The sequence below is a fragment of the Mobula birostris genome, chromosome 24, assembly GCF_030028105.1.
Source record: "Mobula birostris isolate sMobBir1 chromosome 24, sMobBir1.hap1, whole genome shotgun sequence".
Lineage (NCBI taxonomy): Eukaryota > Metazoa > Chordata > Chondrichthyes > Myliobatiformes > Myliobatidae > Mobula > Mobula birostris.
The window spans coordinates 51,586,135-51,603,526 of NC_092393.1; the positions used below are offsets into that span (position 1 = coordinate 51,586,135).

Below are 17,392 nucleotides of genomic sequence, written 5' to 3' on the forward strand. Positions count from 1 at the left end.
ACACTTGTCCCATTTTATCCTTTGCACCCCTATCGACTCCTGCCCTACCCTACTGATCATCTTGCCACTTACATGGGGGAGTGTGTCAATTTATAGCAGATAGTTAATTTACCAACCATCGTATCTTTGGCATTTGGGAAGAATTCAGGTCACCTGTGAAAGATCCAGAGGAAGGACGTGTAAAACTCCACACAGGTGTGTGACTTGACAGGAGAACCTGCAGTTGCTGGTGTTCCCATATATTGGAAGCTTTCCTTTTTCCTGCTGGTAGAGATCAAGAGTTTGAGAACTAATTTTTCAAAGTTCAAATTAAATTTATCATCAAAGTACATATACGTCACCATATACAAACCTGAGATTCATTTTCTTGCAGACATACACAGCAAATCCAGGAAACACAGTGAAAGACCAGACCTAATGGGACTGACAAACAAACAACCAATGAGCAAAAGACAACAAATTATGCCAATACAAAAGAGAAAAAATAATATAAGAAATAAATAAACAATTCATATTGAGAACATGAGATGAAGAGTCCTTGAAGGCGAGTTCATAGGTTGTGGGAACAGTTCAGTGATTGGGTGAATGAAGTTGGGTGTAGTTATCATCTTTGGTTCAGGAGCCTGATGGTTGAAGGGTAATAACTGTTCCTGAACCTGGTGGTGTGAGTCCTGAGCTCCTGTTCTTTTGGAGTAGCCTAGGCAACTGCATTTGTAGATTTCATCAGGACAACTGGTAATGGGGCTGGATGGGGTCTCAATCAAATAGATTTCTTTCTACTTAGTGAGAGAAAACATAAAGTAGCAGTGGAAAGGTGCTTTTCTGATTGGAAGCCTGTTACAATTAGCGTATCCTAGAGAGTATTGGCTGTGTCTCTTGTTCTTTTGGATATGCATTAACAACTTGAGTTTGAATGCTGGAGGTATGATTAGTAAGTTAGCGAGGACACTAAAATTGGTGGTGTCCTGGATAGCAAGGAACGTTGTTTAAGGCTACGAGACACAGATCAGATGGAAAGTTGGGCAAAGCATTCACAAATGGAAATTAGACCAGATGACCATAAGACATAGGAGCAGAATTATGTCATTTAGCCCATTGAGTCTTCGCTGTCATTCGATCATGGGACACCTGGAGTATTGTGTGCAGTTTCAGTCCCCTAATCTGAGGAAAGACATTCTTGCCATAGAGGGAGTACAAAGAAGGTTCACCAGATTGGTTCCTGGGATGGCAGGACTTTCATATGATGAAAGACTGGATGAACTAAGCTTATACTCGCTGGAATTTAGAAGATTGAGGGGGGATCTGATTGAAACGTATAAAATCCCAAAGGGATTGGACAGGCTAGATGCAGGAAGATTCTTCCCGGTGTTGGGCAAGTCCAGAACGAGGGGTCACAGTTTGAGGATAAAGTGGAAGCCTTTTAGGACCGAGATGAGGAAAAACTTCTTCACACAGAGAGTGGTGAATCTGTGGAATTCTCTGCCACAGGAAACTGTTGAGGCCAGTTCATTGGCTATATTTAAGAGGGAGTTAGATATGGCCCTTGTGGCTAAAGGAATCAGGGAGTATGGAGAGAAGGCAGGTACAGGGTTCTGAGTTGGATTATCAGCCATGATCATACTGAATGGCGATGCAGGCTCGAAGGGCTGAATGGTCTACTCCTGCACCTATTTTCTATGTTTCTATGTTTCTATGATTTATTATCCCTCTCAACCCCATTCTCCTGCCTTTTCCCAAAACCTTTAATGCTGTTACTAAACAAGAAGCAATCAATCTCCGCTTTAAATATACCCAATAACCTGGCTTCCACAGCACGTCAGTGAAGGATGAGGGATTGTGAATGGAAATGAATAACGTTCAATCATCAGTGACATCCCCACTTTTGACCTTACCATGGAACGTTGCTACTGAAGCAACGGAAAATGGTTACGCCTTGGGCAAGAGTTACAGGAGCCTTAGGCCTCACACCATCATGTTCAGGAACAGTTATTACCCTACACGGTCCTGAAGCAGTATGGGTAACTTCACTCTGAACTGATTCTAGAACCTATGGAGTCGCTTTTAGAGACTTCTTACAACTCACGTTCTCAGTATTTTGTTTATTTGCACCGTTTGTCACCTTTTGCACATTGGTTGTTTGTGAAGTTTTGCCTGTTTCTGTATAGTGTGTTTTTTTTTTGCTGGTTCTGATCCAAGAGCTTAGCTCTGCCTGTTGTACGGTGTTTTGGCTGTGTAGTGTGAATATGGTTCTGCGCTGCGGCTTTTGCAAGCTGGAATCTGTTTCCAAAGGACCTTGTGAAAACCGATGCTGTTTTACTGAAGTTCCCATGGCTGTGACTTTGGATTTCAGCTGGAGTAGCCCTAAACGGGAATATCGATGGTTCCTGTCGGAGCTAAACACAAAGAATCACCACTTTCCAGCGCCATCTTGGGAGTACAGTAGTTATACCTGGTGTTGCAAGCTTTTCTCCACTCCTCATTAGAGCAGGAGTGAACCCCTGACATGGATGTAGACTGCTCCAGTTGTCCGGTTGTGTGCATTTCCATTGTTGCTGATGGTCCCCAGTGCCTCAGGTATAGCCAGCTTTTAGCTGTCAGATGCAGAAGTATTTATTGCATGAACCTTGAAACGTGCAGTGAGGTGTGTCATTTGCCTTGACAACCAACACACCTGAGGGTGAGCTAGGGGCAGCCCGCAAGTGTCACCCTACATTCTGGCACCAGCATAGCAAGCCCACCACGTTCGGCAGACCAACACGGAACACAACAAGTAACAAGTCCACAGCAAAACAAACCCCATTCCAACTCTCCCATCCACCCACGTACACGGAGAGTCCTCCAACCCCAGCATCGGGTTTCGACCTTTGGACTTCCAATCAATCTGAGAGATCCAATTTTTGTTGTCAAGCCCTGGAATAGCCGCTGACACGACCAGAACTCCCAGCTCGAACTCCAGACACACTGACTGGCCACCCCTTACGCTTCCTCCTGCCTCCTGCTCGCATGGACATCCGATCCCAGGGACCTAGGACAGCCTCACATTCACACACACTGGCCTCTGAACACAAAGCCAGGTCCTAACTTCTAACACCCCCACATCACCGTCCCTAAACACTAACCTGACCCCAAACTTCTCTCTCTAATCCCGAAACAACTAAGACTGGATCATGACCTCGATGGAGACCGCAGCTCAGGTTCAGTTAAAGTTTCTGATTCAGGATTCAGTTTCAGATGTATTTATCACATGTACTTGCAGTGAAATCTGTCATTTGCACTAACAATCAACATGTCCAAGGATTGCTTGGGGCAGCCCGCAAGTGTCAACACACATTTCCAGCGCCAGCGTAGCCCACTCACAATATTCAGCAGAACAACACAAGCAACAACAATGATAGAACAAAAGAAGACAACAGCAAATCAAGCCTCTTTCCCACCCTCCCCCATCTGCCCCCCCCCTCTCTCTCTCTCTCTCTCTCTCACACACACACACACACACGCCTTTCTGGCCCTTTTGTTCTTGGCCACGGACTTTCAGACATCAGGTCTCCAACATGGACTTGCAGACTTGACCTTCAGATCTCTACCTCTGAACTTGCTGACTTTGGTTTTCAACTTTTATGTATTGTACTGTACTGCTGCTGCAAAATAACAAATTTCATGGCAAGTGTCAGTGATATTAAACCCGATTCTGATTCTGAACCACTAAGCGGTGATTGGCAAAGATGTGAGAAGCAGATCACTTGAAAGTCAGTTCTGCAAGCCCGTCTAAAGTTGAATAGATTTGTTGTTTCTTCTCTTGCAGTTGAAGTATTTATTTTGAAAAGTGTACAAAAGAAATCTCAAGAGGCATGTTGTTTTATGTAAATGAAACCTCTCCGCTAAATGTGGGCTGATGTATAATCAGTTTCCAATGCAAATGAGTTTGAACCCATTCAAGTCTATAGTGCGTGTCTTTTAGATATTCAAATGAGTTCACATTTCTGCTACAACTTCACTGTGACAGAGCCAGTACAAATGATGGTCAGGCTCACTAAAGTAATCCAAAAGCTACTGGTAGAGCCAAAATAATAACTATTCAAATTTCAATGTGCTCAGACATGTATGCTTTAAACAATTTCCTCAATCTATATATTAATGGAACTTAATGTAGTGACTTCTGAATCTATTTTATTCAACTACTGTCTGAACATTCCATTGTTAATTTCCCCTCTAGTGAGTGCCAACTAAAAAGTAGTGGTAATGACCCAGTCAAACACAGTTAAAGCCCTCTTAACCATTGAGCACATCTACATGAAACGCTCCTGCAGGAAAGCTGCATCCACCATCAGGGACCCCATCACCCAGGACATGCTGTCTTCTCACTGCTACCATCAGCAAAGGTTGTGCAGACATCAGAATGGGAAAGAAATATAATCTAAGTGATTTTGACCCTGGGTACTAGATGAGGTAGTACGACCATCTCAGAAACTGCTGATCTCCTGGGATTTTCATGCACAACAGTCTCTAGAGTTTACAGAGAAAACAAAAAGAAACATTCAGTGAGTGGCAGTTCTGTGGACAAAAGTGCCTTGTTAATGAGAGAGGTCAGAGGAGAATGGCCAGACTGGTTCAAGCTGACAGTAACTCAAGTAATCATTCCGGTGTGCAGAAGAGCATCTCTGAGCGCACGGCACGTTCAACCTTGAGATGGATGGACTACTGCAGCAAACGACCATGAACATGCAGGAGGTACTTAATAAAGTGGCCACTGAGGGCATTTTATGACACCGTGTCTGTTGAAACCTGCAGATTTGCATTTGATCTCATACTTTATACTTCATTCTTTATTGTCGCCAAACAATTGATACTAGAACGTACAATCATCACAGTGATATTTGATTCTGCACTTCCCTCTCCCTGGATTACAAATGTTAAATATTAAAAATAGTAAAAATTAGTAAATATTAAACATTTAAATTATAAATCATAAATAGAAAATAGAAAAATGGAAAGTAAGGTAGCGCAAAAAAACCTAGAGGTAGGTCCAGATATTTGGAGGGTACGGCCCAGATCCGGGTCAGGATCTGTTCAGCAGTCTTATCACAAATGGAAAGAAGCTGTTCCCAAATCTGGCCGTGCGGGTCTTCAAGCTCCTGAGCCTTCTCCCGGAGGGAAGAGGGACGAAAAGTGTGTTGGCTGGGTGGGTCGTGTCCTTGATTATCCTGGCAGCACTGCTTCGACAGTGTGCGGCGTAAAGTGAGTCCACGGACAGAAGATTGGTTTGTGTGATGTGCTGCGCTGTGTTCATGATCTTCTGCAGCTTCTTCCGGTCTTGGACAGGACAACTTCCATACCAGGTTGTGATGCACCCCAGAAGGATGCTTTCTACGGTGCATCTATAAAAATTAGTGAGGGTTTTAGGGGACAGGCCAAATTTCTGTAGTTTTCTCAGGAAGTAAAGGCGCTGGTGGGCCTTCTTGGCAGTGAACTCTGCTTGGTTGGACCAAGTCAGGCCATTTGTGATATTGACCCCGAGGAACTTAAAGCTTTTGACCTGTTCCACTTGCGCACCACCGATGTAAACTGGGTCATGCAGTCCGCTACTCCTTCTGAAGTCAACAACCAATTCCTTCGTCTTGCTGACATTGAGGGATAGGTTATTGTCTTCGCACCATGCCACCAGGTTCTTAATTTCCTCTCTGTACTCAAACTCATCATTATCATGCAGAATGTTATATTACACGTCAACATTGTTGTCAGTCTTGTTCACAAGGGATAGGAGCACAGAATTCTTATGGAAAACAAACAAACCATGAAACCTCAAAAGCCATTGGCAATGACTCTTCCACTAAAATAACAACATGTAAGTCATTAGTATTGTGTGCAGTTCTGGTCACCTACCTATAGGGAAGGTAACAATAAGATTGAAAGGGTGCAGAGAAAATTTACAAGCATATTGCCGGGATTTGAGTTGTAGGGAAAGATTGTATAGGTTAGGACCTTATTCCCTGGATTGTGGGAGAATGAGAGGAGATTTGACAGAGGTATACAAAATTAGGAGGGGTATAGCCAGGGTAAATGCAAGCAGGCTTTTGCCACTGATCTTGGGTAAGACTACATCTAGAGGTCATGGATTAAGGGTGAAAGGTGAAATGCTTAAGGGGAACATGAGAGGGAGCTTCTTCACTCAGAGAGCAGTGTGAGTGTGAAACGAGTTGCGGTTGGGAGTGGTGGATGCAGGTTCTGTAGTGGTAGTTAATAATGGTAATCCTATGCCACTCAGTTACCCGCTTCCACATGGGAGGAGTTCACATACTGTACAGGTAGAGTTATCAGTGAAGTTGTGTGGAAGATCCTGCATGCTACCATGCTGGTGTGCCTTGCACCTGCCCCCCTCCCCCCATATCGAACACAACAGATTTGATTTCAACACACAAGAAAAGCTTGGATAAGTACATGGATGGAAGAGGTATGGAGAGCAGTGGGCCAGGTGAAGGTCAATGGGAATGGGCAGAGTAGTTTGGCTTGGAATAGATGGGCAAGCGGCCTGTTTCTGTGCTGTAGTGTTCTACTTCTTGTAGTGTGTTAGCTTGTGATATGCCTCCTCCCGCCCCTCCCTGGACCTCATGTCCAGCCACACTCACTGACTAACCTTGCACACAAGTTCCTGCCCTTTTGATACATTGGAACAAATCCAAAGAGTTGCTCGGGGCTAAATTTGCGGATGCGCAGATAATAAGCCAGTGAATAATGAGGGCAGTGTGTACAAGATCTTTGACTATAGGCAATTGATTTTTTGGGAGAACTTGCTACGTAGTAGATATGTTGAGTGGAAAATAAATGATTGATTGGGTGATGGAGGTCAGGTCAATATAAAAGGACAAGTAGCGGAGAAAATGAGTTATCGAGTCCAACAGCACGGAAATGAGCCACTCAGCCCATCGAGTCCATGCTTGCATTCTTGCCCTGTTTATACTAATCCCATCTACCTACATTAGGTCTGAAATACTCAGCAGGTCAGGCAGCACTGATAGAGAGTGAAACTGAGTTGCCTTAGGTTAATGATCTTTTATCAGACCATTTGCTGTTACTTTCTCCATACATCATACCTGATCTAGTAAGTATTTGCAGCACACTCTGTTTTATAAAAAGACTATCATACATTTTTTTTTGTTCCATGACAGCAGTGCCTTTATTTTGAAGGAATATCTTTGCTCTGAAATGTCCTGAAAAGGCTGCAGGAGACACTTGGCAAGAGCGCCACGGCAGCATAGCGGTTTAACACTATTCCAGCTCGGAGCTTTCTGGAATTCGGAATTCACTTCCGACGCTGTTCTGTTGGGAATCTCTATGCATCCTCCCTGTGGAATGCTTGGGTTTTCTCTGAGTCCGCCAGTTTCCTCCCACAATCCAAAGGCGCACCGGATAGGTTAATTGGTCATTCTAAATTGTCCCCTGATAAGGTTAGGGTTAATTGGGGGTTGCTGGGCACTATGACTCTAAGGGCTGGAAGGGCCCACGCCACACTGTATCATTATATAATATAAAATAAAAATAAAGTCTTCCCCCTATGTTTTCCTTTGTAGTGTTCTGTTCTCCCAATTCATATGTTTATTCTGCTTCAGACCTCATGATGGGCAGTTCAAACATACCTTCAATGCCAAGTGTGAAGAACGATATAAATAATCTAATGACGTCTTCATTAATTGTGTGATGCTCCAAATAAATCTAAACACAAAGCAACACACACAAAATGCTGGAGGAACTCAGCAGGTCAGGCAGCATCTGTGGAAATGAATAAACAGTTAATGTTTCAGGCCAAGACCCTTCTTCAGGACTGAGAAGGAAGGGGGAAGAATAAAAAGGTTGGGGGGGGGTGGAGAGGAAAGAGGCCAGCTGGAACATGATAGGTGAAGTTAGGTGAGTGGGAAAGGTCAAGGGCTGGAGAAGAAGGAATTTGATAGGAGATGAGACAGGACAAGAAGAAAAAGGGAAGGAGGAAGGGACCCAGGGTGAAGTAATAAGCAGGTGAGAAGAAGTAAAAGGACAGAGTAGGGAATAATGGAAGTGGGTGGGGGGGGGGTAATGATTTGTTTGTCAGAAGGAGGAATCAATTCTCATGCCATTACATTGGAGGGTTCCCAGACAGAATATAAAGTGTTGCTCCTCCACCCTGAGGGTGGCCTCATCATGGCACAACAGGAAGCCACAGACCAACATGTCAGAACAGAAATGGAAACTCAGAATTAAAATGTTTGGCCACCGGGAAGTCCTGCTTGTGGCAGATGGTGCAGAGGTGCTCATTAAAGCAGTCCTCCCAACATAGAGGAGGCTGTATCGGGAGCACCAGACACAATGGATGACCCCAGCGGATTCACAGGTGCAGTGTTGCCTCACCTGGAAGGGCTGTTTGGGGCCCTGGATGGAGGTGAGGGAGGAGGTGAATGGGCAGGTGTGGTACTCAGGCCACTATCTAAACACAGAATAAATGTTCAGCATGAGCCTGTTCGTGGTTTGGTTCTCTCTTTATTCAAGAATAGTATGTCATAACATTTGAGATCAAATCGATTATGAAGAACCTGTTAAATTTTTTTTTAAATGATTTATTTTTCTTTTGTTGTCTTTTTCTGTACAGCCCAGAAAATAGATCTAAACAATGAAAATGCCATTGCAACAATCAACCATTCTTCAATTCTTATTGATCACCTTCATGGTCTCCTGCACAATTCCAACTCGAGTGATATCACGCTGAAGGTCTACACAGGGAATTCGGATGAAGTCAAAGTGTTTCGCACTCACCACCTTCTCCTTGTCCTTCAGAGTGATGTCTTTGAGGACCTCTTGCTGAATCGAAGTGTTACCACACTCATTCTACATGAAACATCTGAATGTGCTGTCCTTTTTGAGAAATTACTCAGGTAAATGCAGTCAATATAGATAATAACTTTGTATAAGATTAGGTACAACCTCCTGTATTTGATGACGTGGCCACTGAGTGTATGTTCATGGTCTTCTGCTACTGCAGCCCATCCACTTCAAGGTTTGACGTATTGTATGTTCAAAGATGCTTTTCTGCACACCACTGTTGTAACTCTTGGTTATTTGAGTTACAGTCACCTTCTTGCTAGTCTGGCCATTCTCCTCTGACCTCTCTCATTAGCAAGACATTTTTGCCCACAGAATTGCTGCTCACTGTTTTTTTTTTGCACCATTCTCTGCAAACTCTAGAGATTGTTGTGCATGAAAATCCCAGGAGATCAGCATTTTCTGAGATACTCAAACCACCCGGTCTGGCACCAACAATCATTCCACGGTCAAAGTCACTGAGATCACATTTCTTCCCCATTCTGATGTTTGGCCTGAACAATAACTGGACATCTTGACTGTGTTTGCATGCTCTTACGCATCGCGCTGCTGCCATGATTGGCTAATTAGTTATTTGCATTAGCGAGCAGATGTACCTAATAAAGTGGCCACTGAGTGCATAACTATAATGAACAATACTTTTGAGGTACCTGATGGATGTAGAGCATAAAACAGTACAGGCCCTTCAGCCCGTGATGTTGTGCCAACCCTTTAACAAACTCCAAGATCACTCCAGCCCTACTGTCCCACGTAGCCCTCCACTTTTCCTTTCATCCATGTGCCCATCTAGAAGCCCCTTGAACATCCCTAATGTATCTGCCTCTCCCACCACCCCTGGCAGCGCATTCCATGCAGCTGTGTAAAAATGTTTTTGAAAAATGAACCTCTGACATCCCTCCTATACCTCAAATTTCTTAAAGTTATTCCTCGTTGTATTAACCATCTCTGCCCTGGGAAAAAGTCTCTGGCTGTCCACTCTACATATACCGCTGATGATCTTGTATGTCTCTAACACATCACTTCTCATCCTCCTTCTCTCCCTAGCTCTCTCAACCTATCCTGAGAAGACATGCTTTCTAACCCAGGCACATTCTGATCAAATCTCCTCTGCAGCCCCTCTAAAGCTTCCACATCCTTCCTATATGGAGGTGACCAGAACTCTGAGTGTGGAGTTAAACTGAGAAACATGTTAAAAAGCAGAGGCTTAAAAATTCAGCGGTGCGTCTTCAACATTCAGTTGCTTGCTAGCCAGCACGCTCATCCCTAAATCTACACTTGCCACTATGTTACAGAAGGAAAAGGAAGAAGGACGCAGATAGTGGAATTTTGAAATAAAAACAGAAATATGCTTTAAATTCTCTGCAGGTCAGTCAGGCAGCATCGGTGGAGAAACAAACAATCCAAAGCCTGATGGATTTTCATTAAGATGTCTCATAGAAACATGGAAAACCTACAGCACAATACAGGCCCTTCGGCCCACAAAGTTGTGCCGAACATGTCCCAACCTTAGAAATTACTGGGCTTGCCCATAGCCCTCTATTTTTCTAAGCTCCGTGTACCTATCCAAAAGTCTCTTAAAAGACCCTATCGTATATGCCTCCACCACCATTGCCGGCAGGCCATTCCACACACTCACCATTCTCTGAGTAAAAAACTTACCCCTGACATCTCCTCTGTGCCTATTCCCCAGCACCATAAACCTGTATCCTCTTGTGGCAACCATTTCAGCCCTGGGAAAAAGCCTCTGACTATCCACACGATCATCAGAAATTTATCAACCTGATTTTTTTGCCCATCTGTTTCTCACCAATGCTCTCTGACTTGCTCCATGTTTCCAGAAATTTCTGTTTTATGTTTGGAAGGGACCTTATTGGAATTTATTGTTATTGGTTCAGAGACTTAAGATGTTTTGATGAGAGAGGCCCACATAGATTTGTAAGGGTGTCTGTGTTTAGATCATAGTTGATGAACCAAACCGAATGTATTTTAAATATACGGTATAGATGCAAGAATAGGACACTAGCTGTGGTTCTACTTCCAGTTGATTAAGTGTACCCTGTAAAAGACTGCCAGCTAGTATTGAATCCTATTCTTTACCACAGACGGTGAAAGGCGCTCCCTCCCTCCACAAGCCTACAGGTCACCCTTGGGCAAGGTGTAGCACCTACTTAGCCACCACCCCCCCCCAACACATCAGGGTCACATGAAGCCATGGGAGCAGGTGGTCGACGGTCGTATGAGCAGCTGGTGCATATCACAAGTCCTGGTTATGCAACCACTGACGTCAGGCAGGCAATCTCTGAACAGTATTGATAATGGCTGGGGTCACCCATCTTGTAAAGACACTGCCCAGAAGAAGGCAACGGCAAACCCCTTCTGTAGAAAAATTTGCTTAGAACAATCATGGTCAATACCATGATCACCCATGTCATATGACACGGCACATAATGATGATGATGGTGATGGAATTTAAGGCAAATTATGGGCCTTGTTAAGAAACTGAAAGGAAGAGGAGAACACCAGTGGGCAGCATGGCGGTGCAGTGGGTAGTACTACTACCTCACTGTTGTAGCAGCCTAGGTTCAATCCCGACCTCCACTGTTGGCTGTGTGGAGTTGCAACCTGCTCCCCATAGTAGGTGGGTTTCCTTCTGCCGCTCCCGTTTTCTCCCGTTTCCTCCCATTTCCCAGGGACATGTTGGTTGGTTGGCTGATTAGACATCATTAGTTCTTCCCAGGGAAGGAGGGTGGTAGCAGACTTTGGGTGACATTAAAAGGTGCATATAGAAAAGATTATAGTCACAGTCATAGTCATAGTCATAGTCATACTTTATTGATCCCGGGGGAAATTGGTTTTCGTTACAGTTGCACCATAAATAATAAATAGTAATAGTAATATTACTATTAGTAAATAGTAAATAGTAATAGTCATAGAGATAATAAATAGTAATAGAATAGTAATAGAAAATAGTAATAAATAGTTAAATAGTAATATGTAAATTATGCCAGTAAATTATGAAATAAGTCCAGGACCAGCCTATTGGCTCAAGGTGTCTGACCCTCCAAGGGAGGAGTTGTAATGTTTGATGGCCACAGGCAGGAATGACTTCCTGTGACGCTCTGTGCTGTATCTCGGAGGAATGAGTCTCTGGCTGAATGTACTCCTGTGCCCAACCAATACATTATGTAGTGGATGAGAGACATTGACCAAGATGGCATGCAACTTAGACAGCATCCTCTTTTCAGACACCACCGTGAGAGAATCCAGTTCCATCTCCACAACATCACTGGCCTTACGAATGAGTTTGTTGATTCTGTTGGTGTCTGCTACCCTCAGCCTGCTGCCCCAGCACACAACAGCAAACATGATAGCACTGGCCACCACAGACTCATAGAACATCCTCAGCATCGTCCGGCAGATGTTAAAGGACCTCAGTCTCCTCAGGAAATAGAGATGGCTCTGACCCTTCTTGTAGACAGCCTCAGTGTTCTTAGACCAGTCCAGTTTATTGTGAATTCGTATCCCCAGGTATTCGTAATCCTCCACCATGTCCACACTGACCCCCTGGATGGAAACAGGGGTCACCGGTACCTTAGCTCTCCTCAGGTCTACCACCAGCTCCTTAGTCTTTTTCACATTAAACTGCAGAGAATTCTGCTCACACCATGTGACAAAGTTTCCTACCGTAGCCCTGTACTCAGCCTCATCTCCCTTGCTGATGCATCCAACTATGGCAGAGTCATCAGAAAACTTCTGAAGATGACAAGACTCTGTGAAGTAGTTGACGTCCGAGGTGTAAATGGTGAAGAGAAAGGGAGACAAGACAGTCCCCTGTGGAGCCCCAGTGCTGCTGATCACTCTGTCGGACACACAGTGTTGCAAGCACACGTACTGTGGTCTGCCAGTCAGGTAATCAAGGATCCATGACACCAGGAAAGCACCCACCTGCATCGCTGTCAGCTTCTCCCCCAGCAGAGCAGGGAACTAAGTGGGGGAGAGAGGATTACCAGCTTGGACTCATTAGGCCAAATAGTCTTATGCCGTAAGGAAAATAACTATTTATTGTATTTTGATATAATGGTACAATAACCCCCATGATAGAAGATTGAAGGGGATCTCATCGCAACTCTCTGAACATTGAAAGGCCTCGATCAGGGTTCATGGACCCCTCAGTTAATGGTAGGAATCCTTGACATAAAATGGGTTGGGAATCCCTGGACTAGATAGAGCAGACGTGTAGGGGGTGTTTCTAATAATGGGAGAGTCCAGGTCAGGAGGGCACAGCCTCGGAATACAGAGATGAGGAGGAATTTGTTCAGCCAGGGGGTGGTGAATCTGTGGAATTCGTTGACACAGATGGCTGTAGAGGCCAAGTCATTGGGTGTATTTAAAGCAGGGTTTGGTATGTTCTTGATTTGTAAGGGCGCCAAAGGTTACAGGCAAAAGACAAGAGAATAGGATTGAGAGGGAAAATAAATCAGACATGATCAGAACGGTGGAGGAGACTTTCTGGGCCAAATGGCCCAATTCTTCTCCTGGATCTTACAGTCTTAACACCAGTCCAGGCAGCATTGTAACCACTATGGCTGGAATCATTAAATTTCATAAGGAAATATTCATGCAAATGAAGAGGCCAAGTTGTAGAATTTTGGTATGGACAAATTGGACCTAAAAAGAAAGAACACCAGCTTGGGGATTAAATGGCACAACTAAGCTAATTTCAATCAAGGTCAAATATAAATGACGATAAGGATGTACCAGACATATCACAATTCACAGGCTTGCTATTTGGGATGTATTATGTATCTGGCACACTAATGCACAGAGATAACTGGATGTAGTACACACAAAAATGCCAGAGGAATTCATAAAATCTAGCAGCATCTATGGAAATTAATAAACAGTCGACACTTTAGGCCAAGACCCTTCATCGGCACTGGAAAGGAAGGGGGAAGAAGCCAGAATAAGAAGGTGCGGGGGGAGAGGAAGTAGTACAAGCTGGAAGGTGATTGGAGGTATAGACCTTGGGAGAAAGGGAAGGAGGAGGGCCACCAGAGGGAGGTGGTAGGCAGGTGAGGAGAAGAGAAGGAATAAAAGGGCAGCCAGAATAGGGAATGGAAAAAAAGAGAGAAAGAACAGGGGGGGAGAAATGACTGGAAGTTAGAGAAATCATGTTGTCAGATTGGAGGCTACCCAGATGGAATATGAGGTGTTACTCCTCCACCCTGATAACTGGATGTGTGCACTGCTATCAAAGAAACGGTGCGTGTTCACCAAGTATATTCATTGAGTTTTAATTGTGGAATTACCTTTGAATAAATAGATCAACTAATAGGTGTTTAACAGGAGACTTCTGCTTTGTTTTCACAGGTACTTGTACAGCGGTGAAATCACAGTCCTTTTGAATCAAGTTGTCCCACTGCATAAACTAGCCACCAAGTACCACATTACAGCCTTGCAGCATGGTATCCTTGAATACATGAGCCAACACCTTGCCAGTGCCTTGCCCCGAGGCCATGTGGTCAGTTGGTATCACTACTCACTCAGAATAGGTAACGAAGGCCTACAGGAGAGATGCAAGCGGTTTCTGGCTTGGAACATGTCCAGCGTCATTCACAGCCAGGAGTGGCAAACCATGAGTGACGACCTGATGGTCGCCCTGCTTCAACGCTCCGACCTGGTTGTGGAAAGTGAACTGGAGATTTATTATGGAGTTGAGGAGTGGATAAAGAAGAACCACCCCGACATCTCGGTAACAGAGACCGTCCTCAAGTCAATTCGTTATGCCATGATCAGCCCCCAGCACTTGTTCTACATTCAGAAGCAATCACCCATCATGAATGAGTTTTACAGTTTAGTCCACAACTTACTTTTTCTCACTTTCCAGTTTCATTCCACCACACCTCTTGTGTTTGCCAAATATTTTGATGTCAACTGTAGCCTCTTTATACCAAGGAATTATCTGTCTAGTTCCTGGGGTTCCCAGTGGGTGATCAATAACCCTGCCCGAGATGATCGTAGCACCAGCTTCCAAACCCAGCTGACACCCAGTAACTCTGACAGTGGCAGGAAAGTGACCTGGAATGCCCTCTTCTCACCGAGGTGGCTGCCCATCAGCTTCAGGCCCTCATACTCGTCGCCGGCGAATGGAGCAGTACAGGCTTACAGCCCCGAAGACAGGCGGCCGCGGATCATAATCAACCCAGCTACTAACAGCGTCAACTTCGCAGGAGTCAGCTTCCAGAAGACTATCTTGGTGAGGGTGAAGCAAGAAGGGAGGTCCTATGTGAAGCATGTGTATAACTTCCACCAAAGCACTGACGAAACCGGTGACTTCCTCATCCGGGCCGATCTCCAAAAGCGTTCCTCAGAATACTTGATTGACAATTCCCTTCACCTCCACATCATCATTAAACCCATTTACCAGCCACTGATTAAAGCAATAAAGTGATTTCATTCAGAGGATGACGTTCATCCAAAAAAGTCTCAGTAAATAAAGTCTAGTACATGCAGAAAATAGGAAACCCTAATTGCTTAATATACTGTGCCTATAAAAAGTATTCAACCCTTGCCCCCGACCAGAAGTTTTCACCTTTTGCAGCAATTACAGCCCAAGTCTGTGGATAGGTCTCTATCAGCTTTGTGCAATTTTTCTCCATTCTTCTTTACAAAGCTGCTCAAGCTCTGTTGGATTGCATGAGAATCATGAGTAAACAGCCTTTTTCAAGTCCAGCCACAAATTCTCAATTGGACTGAGGTCTGGACTCTGACTTAGCCACTCCAGGACATTAATTTTATTGTTTTTAAGCCATTCTTGGGGTCATTGTCTTGCTGGAAAACGAATCTTCTCCCAATTTACTGCTCCTTGCAGACTTCACCAGGTTTCCCTTCAGGATTTCCCTGTAATTTGCTGCATTTTACCCTCTAACTTCACAATCCTTCCAGAGCCTGCTGCAGTTAAGCAACCTGAAAGCGTGATGCAGCCACCACCATGCTTTATGGTAGGGATGGTATTTTTTTTTGATCTTGTACGGTGTTTGGCTTATGCCAAATGTGGCATTGAGTCTGATGGCCAAAAAGCTCAATTTTGGTTTCTACAGACCATAGAACTTTCTTCTAGTTGATGTCAGAGTTTCCGACATGCCTCCTGGAAAACTCTAGCCAAGATTTCATGTGAGTTTTTTTCAACAGTGGCTTTCACTTTGCCACTCTCCGATAAAGCTGCGACTGGTGAAGCACCCAAGCAACAGTTGTTGTACGCGCAGTCTCTCCCATCTCAGCCACTGAAGCTTGTAACTCCTCCAGAGTTGACATAGGTCTCATGGTGGCCTCCCTCACTAGTCCTTTCTTGCATGGTCACTCAGTTTTTGAGGATGACCTGCTCTAGGCAGATTTACACTTTTGCCATTTTCTTTCCATTTCTTGATGATTGACTTAACTGTATTCCAAGGGATATTCAGTGACTTGAAAATTTTATTTTATCCATCTCTGGACTTGTGCTTTTCAATAACCTTTTTCACAGAGTTGCTTGGAGTGTTCCTTTGTCTTCATGGTGTAGTTTTTGCCAGGATACTGACTCACCAGCAGTCAGACCTTCCAGATACAGGTGTATTTTTACTGCAATCAATTGAAACACCTTGACTGCATACAGGTCTCCGAAAACAGATCTCCATTTAACTAATTACGTGGCTTCTAAAACCAACTGGCTGCACCAGTGATGATTTGATTTGTCATATTAAAGGTGGTGAATATTCATGCAATCAATTATTTTGTGTTTTATATTTGTAATTAATTTAGATCACTTTGTAGAGATTTGTTTTCACATTGACACGAAAGAGTCTTTTCTGTTGATCAATGTCAAAAAAAATTAAATCAACTGTGATTCAATGTTGGAAAACGATAAAGCATGAAAACTTCTGAGGGGGTGAATACTTTTTATAGGCACTTTATACACTTTAGTATAAAGAACTCTGTCCCTCTTCGATGCTTGACTTTCCAAATATCCATAATTGATTGTACATTTTTAGTATTGACGTACAATCTCATCTACCTGTGCCCTACAACAAACCTATTAGTAGCTGAATCTCTAATACATAGATGGTTGCAGGCAAGTGAGAGTGAATGCATGAGCAAAATATTGAAGCGTTGATATACCCCTGTGAAATGCAAATTAAAGTTTTTTAATCCATTTCATTTATTAATAAGGTAATAAAAACCGAGGTCAATTGTGACCTTGTGTATTTGGTGACTATTTTCCTCCTCTTTCAAGGATCATATCATTGCCCAGGGCAGAAAACCAAGAGATTCCAGAATAACATACACAAGATGCTGGGGGGGGACTCAGCAGGGCAGGCAGCTTCAATGGAGAGGAACAAACAGTCGATGTTTCAGCCTGAGTTCCTTGACGGTGCCATAGTGGTTGTCACAACGCCTTACAGTTCAGGCAACCCGGATTCAATTTCTGTCACTGCCTGTGAGGGGTTTGTACGTTCTCCCCCTGACCGCGTGTGTTTCCTCCGGGTGCTCCGGTTTCCTCCCACAGTCCAAA

At 44.0% G+C, this 17,392-nt stretch overlaps 1 protein-coding gene across 1 annotated transcript in view; it reads left to right on the forward strand.

Annotated features, from left to right (window-relative positions):
* Positions 1 to 15,295, forward strand: part of btbd17b (BTB (POZ) domain containing 17b) — a 36,006-nt gene extending 20,711 nt beyond the window's left edge. Inside the window, exons 3-4 of the mRNA XM_072242395.1 lie at positions 8,615 to 8,897; positions 14,215 to 15,295. Of these exons, the coding sequence (XP_072098496.1) occupies positions 8,615 to 8,897; positions 14,215 to 15,295 (1,364 nt within the window). The remainder of the gene's footprint in view (positions 1 to 8,614; positions 8,898 to 14,214) is intronic.
* The last annotated feature ends 2,097 nt before the right edge of the window (positions 15,296 to 17,392 follow it).